At 57.9% G+C, this 12,171-nt stretch overlaps 1 protein-coding gene across 2 annotated transcripts in view; it reads right to left on the bottom strand.

The window, feature by feature from the left end:
* Positions 1–4,525: 4,525 nt before the first annotated feature.
* Positions 4,526–12,171, bottom strand: part of UNC5B (unc-5 netrin receptor B) — a 79,683-nt gene continuing 72,037 nt past the window's right edge. For both annotated transcript variants that reach the window (XM_019444442.2, XM_019444443.2), the window contains 8 exons: positions 11,602–11,991; positions 10,859–10,946; positions 9,809–9,977; positions 9,401–9,634; positions 7,994–8,143; positions 7,148–7,312; positions 6,205–6,386; positions 4,526–5,369 (listed from right to left, as the gene is read on the bottom strand). In XM_019444442.2, the coding sequence (XP_019299987.1) occupies positions 5,204–5,369; positions 6,205–6,386; positions 7,148–7,312; positions 7,994–8,143; positions 9,401–9,634; positions 9,809–9,977; positions 10,859–10,946; positions 11,602–11,991 (1,544 nt within the window). In that variant the 3' untranslated portion in view covers positions 4,526–5,203. The remainder of the gene's footprint in view (positions 5,370–6,204; positions 6,387–7,147; positions 7,313–7,993; positions 8,144–9,400; positions 9,635–9,808; positions 9,978–10,858; positions 10,947–11,601; positions 11,992–12,171) is intronic.

Genomic DNA, 12,171 nt, shown 5'->3' with positions numbered 1-12,171 from the left:
AGCCAGTCGGTTACAGGGTCAGAACCAGCCCATCTTCTGCCGGCTTCTGGTTTTTCCTCATGCACCCCCGGGACTGTGACAGAGGAGGGACCACCGGGTGGGGTTGTCACAGCCCGCCTGGAACCAGGACACCCAAATTACGGAACTACACCGGCCAGAAGGAACTCACAGACCAGCGGGTCTAAGGCCCACATTTCATGGGTAAGGAAACTGAGGCCTCGGGAGGGACGGGGACCCACACAGCATCAGAACTAGAACCCAGGTCCCTGCTCCCCAGGCCAGAACTCTTGTCACCGGACAAGAGGCAGGTGGCAAGGAGAGGCCCTCCCGCTTAGGTAGTGGGCAGAGGGGGAGTGGTTTAAATGGGTACCCCTGACTCCTAGGGGACCCTAGACAATCTGCCTGCTGGTGGGGGCTACTTGCATGAAATAACTGTCCCTCACCTGACTCTGCCCACCTCCTCCCTGCGCCGCTGCCTCACCTCAGGCGATACCCCCCTTCCTACACACCCGCCCCAGACGATGCGGATGTTCCTGCGTCCCCAGGGAATGACGACGATCTGAGTGGCGGGGGTGTGTGCCTTGACTGTCCTGCCGGCCCCACTAGGCCATGAGCTCCGAGGGGACTTGCCTACAGGTGCTCCCTACCCCTGGGGGGACGACAAAATGACACCTGCCACAGGTTCCTGAGAGTCAGAGCTGGCAGGGCCTGTATGTACCATATGCATATACTTCAGGGCGTGGAAAGGTTAAAAAGGCCAGATACACCGGGGACACACTACATGAACATGAAGAGACCGGCTTGTTCTCATAGGACTTCTCAGAGTCCCTCTTGCGCTGATGAACACTATGTCTCTACTCTGAGACCAGAGGGTACTCTCACCCCCACACTTCAGAGATCACTGAATCCCCTGCGAAGCAGGCACTGCAAGCTGGAAAATGCTGGGACTAGACTCAGCGCACACAGGGAGGCCTGAGGACCAACTCACAGGGCCCCTGCCGGTCATTCGGCACCTTCCTGCAAAGTAGGGGGAAAAAAACGCCCCTTCGAAATACTTCCACCTATGGGAAAATTAACACCACCAGGAGGTTGATTTTCTGAGAACAAGACCCTCTACTGCCACCTGCTGGAAACATCCCGCAATAAACACGCAAATCTACCCTCTGTGGGAATGGCCCCATCCTCCCCTTTAGGCATGGTACTCTTGTTCAGTGTGTAACCTGCCCAGCCACGCATAGCAGCCCTGGGTCCAAAGTCACGCGATCGCAGCCCACCCATCAATCCCTTTCTACGTGCATGATTATGTTCTAGGTGAGTACTCTAAACTGACCTCTCTGCCTCAGCCCTTTTGAATTTCTTACAGGTGTCTCCACCGATCACCTAGCCCACAGCAGGCTCAACGGACCGACCCCTGAACACACTCCTTGGGTGCTTATGCATGGAGAGGGCTGACTGGGGAGCAGGGATTGGCATCCAGCACGGGCTCTAACTTGCTGCGCGACCCCGGAGAAATCCTTAACCTCTCTCTGGGCCAGTTTTCCCTTCTGCAAAATGAAGCAGTTGACGTTGATCGTTTCCAGGAGCTCAGAGAGCTCTGACAGCGACCGCCCGATCCCAAACCCGTGGAATTGTGAGGAAAGCAGGAAGGTCGTTCCAACTGCTGATAGAAAGACAGTCAGGAAGACAACAGAAGACAACCAGGGTTTTTTTGTTTTTTTTTTTAATTAGACTAGGAAATATAATTTATTTTGTAAAAATTAATTTTGTTACAATAGGAATGCTAAACGTTATTTACAGATTGAAGTTTACAGACTCAACAGTGGTGGGATTGGGCCATCCCTGCAGCCCTACATCCCTGGGACACATAACGCATGTCCACGGCCCAGGCAGGGGGTCCAGCCCTTTGCCCCCAGGAGATCTGCTCCCTGCAGCCGAACTCCTGGTCACCTTCCCTCAGAGGGCCTACTAAGGGACCTAGCTCAGCTGCCTGGTTGCTGGGGAAAGGACCAGAGGGTCCTGGATCGTCCAGGAGATGGGGTCCCCCACACCCTCAGGAGGACCCCTGGCCCGGAGCTCTGGAGCCCGGGTCACTGCGAGAGAAAGCAGAGGGAGAGGCACGTAGAAGATACACCAACTGACCCTGTGGACTCGGAGAGGGCACACGCTCACACCCGGGTGGGGACACGTTCCCGGAGGGGTACCCTGATGTGCCTGCAGATAAAAGCACACGCGCGCGGGGCACGCACACACGCAAGCACACACCCCGGAGATGAGAGACGTAAACGCCCACGGGAGGGCCCTGCAAGCCTGCGGTGGCCCCTGATCTGCCACTCTTGGGGGTACACAGGCCACGTGGGGCTGCCTCTCAGGCCTGAATCAGAGGAGAAATCTTGATCCTACCCTAAGGCGGGCAGCGTAGGGACGCAGCCCCAGCAGCCCCAGCAGAGGTTTGATTGATGGAGGCAGCAAACCCTTTCTCGGCGTTTCTTCTAAAGCTGGACAATTTGAACCCTCCCAGGAGGCCCCAGCCAATCGGTTCTGTGCTCCAGGCCCTGGTGCACAATTTCTGGAAATCAGATGAGAAATGGCACGTGTGCGGCTGGCTTGGCCTCATCCACCAAGAGCTCCCATCGTGGCTGCTGAGCGAGCGGGGCAGGGAGGAGGGGCCCGGCAGAACACGGCAGGGTTCCCTCCCACGAGAAACCCAGAATGACCGTCCGTGTGTGTCAGAACCCAAGGGCGGTCAGACAGCAGCTGCAAGTGTAAAAAGGAAGTGAGGCCCAGAGAAGGCAGTCCTATGCCCAAGGTCACACAGCAGTTTACTGGCACAGCTGGAGCTGGGGTGCTGGTCTTTGGACTCCAGGCTGCCTGTGAGCAGAGCCTGATGGGAAGCGTCCAGGTAAAGCCTCTCATGGCACTGGTCAGGCTGCTCTCTCCGGGCCATGTTGTCACCCCTGCCTGCACAGCTCAGGCCAGGACTCATCAGGGATGCTGAGCCCACAGCAGATAGGCACCTTTGGCAGGGAAGCCTCGCGGCCTGCGAGGCAACACCACACAGGCCCTGGGGCAGAGAGCCATTGTTGCCAAGCTCTGAGTGCAGGCCCGGCTCCTTCAGCAGCGCTGATAGGAGAGATCCTTTCTCAAACCGAGCAGGCCTCTGTCTGTCCGTGGCCAACCTACCCCCCACCAGGGTCGCCGGCAGGGGGCGAGAACCCCCATGAGCCCGAGTCCATGGCAGGGAAGGGTAGGCTGAGGTCGCCGGCTAGGACTGGAGCCCCCAAACCTGTTTTCCTCCCTGGATACCAGACTTTCAAGGGCCAGGATGTGCCCAGGCTGGTCATGGACTAGCTGGGGCAAGCCCTGGGGTCAGTGCCCAGAACTTCTTGCTTTGCCCCGGGTGCCAGGGAGAGGCCTGCGAGGAGGCCTCTGTGCCAGCCGTAAGAGCCTGGTCCCGGCCATGATCAGCCAGCCAAAAAGGGATCCTGCTGGGCCCTTGGAGCATCCCGGAGCAGGCTGGTGAGGAGGTACCAGCCCCCTCCACTCTGGCAGCCCTGCCTGTTCAGACCTCCCAGACTGCAGTGGGAGGGTGAGAACAGGGCTAAGGGAGCTGCCGGTAGAGGTCAGAGCTGGGAAAACAGCCCTCCCCAGGTCCTCCTGCACTGGGGCGTAGAGCACAGCCAGCCTGCCCACCTCCCAGCCTCCCAGCCCGCAGGGCTGACTGCTCACACATTCCGTAAAGCCACGCTGAGGCCCAGAAGCTCAGGCTTCTGCAGTCAGAGGCCCGCTTATCCAGCCCTCCTGCTTTATAGACGGAGAAACTGAGGCTGGGGGAGACCAGTTCCCGGATTCCTGGGCATTAGCGGAGTGTCAATTTGCACCAGCCCACCTGGTCTGGGGGCTGCTAGGTAGAGGGGTGACCTGGCTGCTCCCACCCTGGGGTGAAGGAGAGAAGTGCCCATGGGAGACTCTCCCCACCCACTTCTTTCTCTGCTAGAGCCCCACTTCTGGGCCCCACCCCCTTTTCCAGGAGCCACCAGACCGGGGCACTGGAAACATTGTCCCTGGCTCACAGCTGGCCTGGTCTGCCCAGTTTCCATCCCTGGGCCTCTTAATCTGGATTCTCCAGGAGCCAGCCCAGGGAGCCTGTGGGGCATCTGCCTGGGGACGTGGGAGGGAGGACCCCAGCCCACTCCAGATCTCAGGGCTCCTTGCCTTTAAAGATTCAGCATCTGCTCAGAATTTTAGAGGGAAACATGGTACCGTGGCTAAAACCCCGTTCGACCCTGTACACCTGGGGAAACTGAGGCCTTGTAGGAATTTAGCCTAAGACAGAATCATTAGCAGCAAGATGTTCCCTGTTCTGTCTCTCTCTCCCTGACAATCTCTCTCTCTCTCTCTCTCTCTCACACACACACACACACACACACACACCCACACATGCACACACGCTCACTCCTGGCCAGAACCATGAGCAAGCCCACACTCATCCACACTCAAGAAAAGAGTTTTCTATTTTTTTGTGTTGTTTTTCATTTTCTTTTTTTTTTTTTTTTCTTAAAAAGGACTTATCCAAATATCTGGATAATAAATCATTTGCGTTTCCTAAGAAACTGGGTTTTTCTTTTCCCTTGTGGTTTTGGTGTTTCTCTTTTTTCTTCTTTGAGCCTGACTAGGGGTCTGAATCTTTCTTTCTTCCTTTCCTTTTCCTTTTTGCTTTGGACGACAGAAAGCAGTTCGTCTGAATTGTACTTGACTCTTCAAAGAGGAAAACGGTGTGAAAGGAGAAGAGGACTTAGGTGGGAGGGAGAAACCAGTAACTGAGGAAGAAACCGAAGAACGCATCTAAGACAAACGTCACCCAGAGCTCCTGGGGCGGAGGTGGCTGGTGGGGGTGGGAGGAGGGAGGGAGGGCCACCTCCTGGCTCCCCTCGCTGCCTCCAGAGGCCTCGTCTCAGTTCCTCCACGGAGATCCAAGGGCAGGGGGGACAGCAAGGGGTGGAGAAGGAACACTGGGTCTTCCTGACAACAGAGTACATGGATTTGCTAAGGCTGGTTGTGGTCTGGGAATGGGGCAAGGGGAGGAGGAGGAGGGGGCGCCTCTGGCTGTGAGCTGGGGGGCAGCAGGGGCCGCACTGCCTCACACGAGGCTGCCTCCTCTGTGCCCGCCTCCTGCCAGCCCTCCCAGTCCACGGTCCGGGGCGGCTCAGCAGTCCCCGTCAGTGGCCATGGCCACCAGCATCTCACTCTTGCCCATCTCCTCCAAGGCACTCGCCAGGCTGTTGAGGTCCCCGTCATCCTGCTGCAGAGCTTCCCAGAGGTCCAGGATTACACCCGTGGGGCTCGCTTTGGTGGCAAAGTAGTTCAGGTACCTGGCGGAGGGAAGGAGAGGGTCACTGGGCTCCCCCAACACTCAGCACCTCCCAGGAGCTTGGAAGTGGACAGAGCACCAGGAAGTGGGAAGGCTCTGAGGTCCCCCGACCCTGGGTCGGAACCCTAGCCCCTCTGCTTGGGGGCTGTGTGGCCCTGGGAAAGCCACTGCTCCTTTCTGAGCCTCGGTTTCCTCATCCCTAAGATGGAAACTGTTTTGCTCATCATCATCCATCATCATTGTTATTATTACCTGTTGAAAGACACTGGCCTCAGGAGAGACTGTCCAAACCTAGCATTCCAATCTTTCCTCCTCCCGCATCTGTTCCCTGCTTGGTTTTGCCCCACACACTACCCCGAGAGCAGGAACAGAGCCTTAGACTCTTTGTAAAGCCCATCCATTTCTAGTCAGGTGTCTTCTACGCGGCATCTGCTCAATGCAGGTTTATTAAATGGTTTCTCAGTAAGTATAATGTAATTCTAATAATTACTATTGCCATTATATTTATGCAGCATTTTAGATTCTCTAGAAGGGCTTCGACACCAAAATACACCGTCACTCAGCAAACATTTCCAGAACACCTGTTCCGTCCTGGGCCCGGGGGTGCAGATGGTGATGACCCCTGGTGTCCTGGCCTCACCTGATCCTCACGGGCCAGCACGCCGAGTATGGCACTCCCCAAAAAATGGGCTTCTCAGACTGAGCACACCCAAGCCTCAGCTCCTGATCTACCGCAAATGGAAGGATCTGATCCTGGACTGTCGGGCTGCCTGCCCCACCTGCCCCTTGGGGGACAAAGGGAGGTTGGGGTGGGGCCGGCCTGGCCCAACACCCACCGGTCCATGGAGAGCTTCTGCGCCAATAGCCGCCAGTCATTGCCCCGCGAGTTGGGGGCATCCAGGCTGTTGCATATCTTCTGGCGGATGGACAGTGGAATCTTGAAGGCGTAGGGTCCCAGCTGGGTGGTGACCGTGCTGCCAGGGGCAGAGCAGAAGGCGTCCAGGGAGCCAGCAGGTGTCTAGAAGGGCAGGGGGCAAGGTGAGAGGGGCAGGGGGCTCCCCCATGCACAGCACTAGCATCCGCCCCTCCGACCTTCCTGCACTGGGACTGTGAGCTCATGGGGGTTCCTCCCCACGCTCCGGGCAGGTCAGCTGCTCAAAAACCTCCTCCCCCAGAAGGTCGGCTTCCAAGGGCCAGGGCTGCGTGCCCAACGGTCCTTGCGGTGGACCAGGCAGATGCACTGTCCCAGGCCGATGCGGGTGCAGGCTCGTGATTCCAAAGCCATAAGGAGCCTCAGCCACAGTCTACTCCACACAGACGCACGTTTACACACGTGGGAATGAAGTCCAGAACGGGGAAGTGACTTGCCCATGGTCACGTGCCAAGTTCGGTAGAGAGCTGGGTCTAGGCCTCTGATCGGTGCTTTTTACATTGCCCAAGGAACTTCTCGCGCTGCTGTCCTGGGTGGCCTGGGTTTTGTAAACCTCAATGTGGATGTATAGTGGAGGAGAGCCATAGGCTTGGGCTAAGCACTGACCTGACACAAGGTCGATGGTCTCTTCCTCCCTAAGACCTACCTTCTGACTTGGTGATTTCATCTGTTGCCTGGTACCGGCCAAGCACAGGACCAGCCACTCAATAAGTGTGCAGAAAGTGACGGAGTCCCAGCTCAGACCTGGGAGCTGATGGGGACCTATCTACGGAAGGCAGCATCCCCATGCACGCGGGTCTGAACGCTGCCTCCCCCGGCCCCACGGAGTGTCCGTCCTCCCGCCTCACCTCTGCCAGCGTGGTGTGCAGCTGGCAGATCTGGCCCTCTCCTTCCACCTGCCGCACACAGATCTTGCAGGAGAGCTCTGTGGAGGCCAGGCTGTGCCTCTCCAGGGTGAAGGTGCAGTGCAGGGCCTTCTGGTTGCCACTCCAAATGTGATAGAAGGGGATCTCCTGAGGGAGGGGCGTCAGGGTCAAGGTGAGGCCAGCCTGCCCTGCCCTGCCCTACCCTCAGGGAATGGAGGCAGAGGCCGGTCAGGGGGCCAACCTCAGGGAGCGATGGGACCCCCCCCCCCCCAGGGGGCAGGGCCTTCCTCTCCGTCCAGAGAGGAAGAGGAAGAAGAGCTGGTCAGGGGCCCTTCAGCCGAGAAAGGGAGCGTCTGGGGAAGGCGGCACAAGCCTGGATGCGTGTGCGCATGTGTGTATGTGTATGCACACATGCGCGTGTACGTCTGGGGCTGGAGGCCCTGCAGAGTCCATGGGGTTGCTCAGGTAGGTGTAGGCACAGGGGAGTGACCATCCGAGACGACTCTGGATGGTCGGCCAGGCATGAGCACTCTTAGAGATGGCAAGGCCTGTTTGAAGATGACATCTGTAGACATCTGTGTGTGGGAATGTGACGGGGGGGGGGGGACGTGGCTGTCGGTGGCACGGAACGTGACGACCTGCCTAGGGACGACTAGGGGCATGGAGAGTGGGGTGGGAGGGAGACAGAGACTCGGGGAGGCGGGGGCAAGCCTAGAGGAAGGAGACAGGAAGGCCAAGGCCCGGGAGGGGGAACCGATCTTCCGCGGGCAGACCGAATGTTCCCCTTGCCCCGGCGTCATTCGCCACCTCCTGTGGCCCAGCCCTCACCTGGTACTTGGCCAGCAGCTTGCTTCTCCAGTGGGCATGGGGGATGTCGTGCAGAGACAGGCGCAGATTGTGGTAACTGTCTTTAAACAGCAGGGGTTTTGGCTCTTCCACTAGGTAGCCACCCAGGGTCCGCTCCAGTTCCAGCACCTCCTGCGGGCAGGAGGCAACGGGAAGGGGGAGCCCGTCATACTTGGCCAGTTTGGTAAGTGCTCAGCGAAGACACACTGTGTGAATAGACGGGTGAATGGACAGATAATGGGACAGATGGATAGATAACTGGATTTATAGATGACTGGACAGGTAGATGGATGAATGGATGGATAAAGAGTTGCGTAGATAGATACAGACAGACGATGGATGTGTAGATGGATATGCAAACAGATGGATATACAAACAGAAGGACAGACGGAAGGAAAGACGAATGGATGGTTGGCGATGGCTGCACAGACAGATGGACTGCTGAGTGAATGAGTATACAGAGAGATGGGCTGCTGCCCAGCTGGATGGATGGATGGATGGATGGATGGATGGATGGACGGACAGACAGACAGACGGGGACTGAATAAATAAGTGATGCCATCAAGCTCAAATGTGGTGGCTTTCCTCCTGCCGTCCCCCCCATTCTCTGATCAAAGCTGGACACTGGCCAGCGCCCCAGTACTCAGAGATCTAGGCCGCGAGAGCCTCTCCTCGCAACCCCTGATCCCTTGTGGGCCTTCTGCAGTTTCAGGCCAGCCTGGCCCAGCAGAAGACACTCACTCTCCCATGAGGCCTTTTCACCCATGTTGCATCAGTCCTCGACTTGGAGCTGGGGACAAGTCACGCGAGACTGGGAGACAGGAGCTAGAGGGGACCCTAGACCTGGGTCAAGGGAGGTCTGGAGCTACAGGAAAGGCCCTGGAGGCTTCGCAGAGAGGTGGGCGGCAGGAGAAGGTCAACACAAGGCCAAGGGGCTATGCTTTTCCAGTGTCAGGATGAGCTCGAGGTCCTAGAAACAGCCCCTGAGTGCTTCGGTCACATGGGACAACACACCTGCCTTTGCGTCAGTGGCCGTGCCCACTGGGATGGCCTTCACCCTTCTCTTCCGGGCACCCTTCCTTGGCTTTTGGAGCATAGGTCTAAGGTTAATGTGCCGTGAAGCCTTCTCAGATCCTCTCCCTCTCAGGCTGGTGCTCGCCTAGCCCTCCCTCAGCGAGGCCCCCTGTCCTTTCCCCCGCCTCTAGCCTGCAGTTTGGTGAGGGCAAAACTGTATCTCGCTAGTCTGATGCCGTTTCAGTGTTTGAGCAATGAGTGATTAATGAGGTTGATGGCGGTAGAGGGGTGCCTGGAAAGTACCACGATTCCGGGGGGGGGGGTGATACAGCCACCGTGTGCCAGGGCTGTGTGCTACTGACGGCCTGTCCTTACCTTCAGCGCTACGGGCGTGTCCTCTAGGCAGTAGACCCTGAGGCTGTACTCCAGGGAGGTGCAGAGGGCAGGGGCGAAGATGGCCAGCTGGAGACGCTTGACTGCCGAGCGGGAGTAGGACTCACCCGTGAACACGTAGGTGCCCAGCTGGTCCAACAGGATGTGGCAGGACCTGGCCTCCAGCTGGCAGTAGCAGGGCGTGTTCAGGGTTTCCTCGTCCAGGGTCACCACCTCCTACACGGGGAGGCAAAGAGGTCACAGTCAAGGCCATGGAGAGATCCACCCAGGTTGGGCCGGGAGAAAAGGGGCTTTCTTTCAGCTTCTGAGGCCTCCCAGGGCAGGTTCAGATAGATCTGCCCCGCTTTCCCTGCCCCCCACCACCCCCCACCCCGAGCCTTGGCTCCTCACCTCCCAGTGGCCCTGGTGGGCCTGGGTCTTGAGCTGGAAGATCCAGTCGCCGGCACGGACTTCAGCACAGTGGGGTACCGTGAGGATGACGGGGCGGCACAGCAGGAGGCCCGTGGGCCCACAGGTCACTGAGGGGCTCAATACCGTCTGGGTCCCTTCTGAAAGTGGGCTGGGGACAGGGCAGAAGGCAGGAGGGAGGCAGTGAGGGCAGGCCTGAAGCTCAGCAAGGGACCGGTGTGGGCCTGCCACCTCTACCCCACCTCTACCCCGGTGACAGAGGCAGGTCTCCACCCCTGGGCCCCCGGAGGTGAGGGGTTAAGGAGAGGCAGAAAGACGGCCTAGGCCTTGAGAGTGTGTTCAGATTTCTGCTCTTCCGCTGCAGCGTTCTCAGCTATGTCTTTGCTCGTATTTTCAAAGGTTCTGCACGCTTGGGATGCTTTTGGTTAAGCGTTGCTAAACTGCCCTCTGGGAAGCTGGTACCAGCCCGTGCTCCCTCCTGCATGTCATGGGAGGGCCGAGGTCCCACACTCTTGTCAATATGGAGGTCAGGCCGTTTGAAAAAAATCTTTGCAAATTCGAGAAACAAAAAACTCCTAGTGTCTCATGGCTGTTTGAATTTCTATTTCTCTGACTACAAAGTAGGCTGGCCATTTTTTCATAATCTACTGGCCACTGTGTGTGTGTGTGTGTGTGTGTGTGTGTGTATGTGCTTGCATCAAAGAGTATGTGTGAATCACTTGTTCATATCCTTTGCCCATTCTTGTAGTGAAATGTTTACTTTTTTTATTGGTCTCTAAAGCCTCTTTATATAGTAAGGATAAGCCTCTTGTCGTATTGTAGCTACTTTGTCAATCGCCTTTCAGTTTTATGATTCGCTGTGCCGGTGCTGCACATTTTAAATGTGGACATAATAAGATCTGTCAAGGTTTTGCTTGGAGGGCTACTTTAGGATCTGGCTCAGATGGTGATATTTGAACCCAGGGTGGCCAGGCAGCAGGGAGAGGAAGAGAAGGGGGGCAGCCCATGCCAGACTGAGGTCTGTCCACTCACAGGGTGTTTTCTGCCTTGTTGATAAGGAGGTACATCTCGTAGAACTTGCCCTGGGGGATGGCTCCATTGGGTACCAGCAGGCTGACCCCTAGGGGCAGAAGGAGGTCAGCAGGGAGGGGCTGGAGGGAATCTAAGAGCCTAGAATGGGGGATGGGGGGGTGGGGGAGGGGGTTGGTTGGCTCCTAGCTTGGGGCAGGGGGAGAAAGGCATCTCCTGAACTCCAGGTGGTCACCAGCAAGGTGGGGGGACAGAAGCTCGGGGACTAGGTACAAGGGGGAGCCCAGGCCACTGACAGCTATGGGTACATCTGCTAACACAGGGGCCTCCAGCACTGTGGTGGGGTATAGAGATGGGGCAAAGTGCCAAAGTTCAAAGGCTCCAGGGCCAGCTCCAGCCCCAGATCAGTGTCACACTGGGAAACTATCAGCTGATGGCTCTACCTTCTCAGTAGTGCTCTATAGGCCTGTTGGATTACAAAGACATATTCCCTCCCACTTAACAGATAAGGTTTAGAGAGGGGCTGGTCCAAGGTTCCCCTGCCTTCGTGAGACAGAGAAACGCCTGGACCCCAAGTCTTCTATGTTATAGTCCCTTCTTTCCCCTGGACCGCATGTTCCCCATCTGTGAAATGGGATCAGGGAAGCCCTATCTTCTGCTGGGGGGAGAGGGGGGAGGGGCTGGGGATGCCCAGAGGGGACATGCAGAGGCCGGGCTGACAGGCAAGTGGGGCAGGAGGAGCCCACCTGTGCCCGGGATGCTGAGCCTCCCACCCAGGCAGCCAAAAGTGCCGCTGACGCTGCTCCCCGGGTCGCGGGGCAGGCCCAGGAGCTGCTGGGAGCCGAGGCTGGCACTGCGCAGGTGCAGTAAGTGGGCATCCCGGGTGTAGTCGCCGGAATACGTGCCGGGCGGCAGGACCCCCAGCAGGTCAGCCCCATCTGGCAGGCCTGGCCCCGAGCCGGTGGTGCCGGAGTTGTAGACCTTGATCTTGAGACTGGGCAGGGGGTCCAGCAGGGGTGAGTTGGTCATGGGGATCTTGTCGGCGGAGTCCTGCAGGGCATACACGGGCCCGCGGTAGATGCCGGCACTGGCCGTGAGGTCCGGAGGCACGGATGGGTGCAGGAGCTGTGGATTGTCTGCAGGGGTTGGGGCTACAGTCAGACCCAGCTGTGCCTCGCTGGCCCGGTCCCATCCTCTGCTCCCGCCGGGGGCCCTTCTGTTGCAAAATCCCACCCAAAAGCCCAGCTGCCAAAGATTCAACCGCCATCGTTGCAGGAAGCTTTGGGGACTCAGCACGTGGGCTCCTCCCTTCCTTC

This window comes from Panthera pardus, unplaced genomic scaffold, assembly GCF_024362965.1.
Source record: "Panthera pardus isolate Hobbes unplaced genomic scaffold, ASM2436296v1 HiC_scaffold_22, whole genome shotgun sequence".
Lineage (NCBI taxonomy): Eukaryota > Metazoa > Chordata > Mammalia > Carnivora > Felidae > Panthera > Panthera pardus.
Note: the sequence above shows the minus strand (reverse complement) of the source record. Positions and strands in the feature narration are given on the sequence as shown.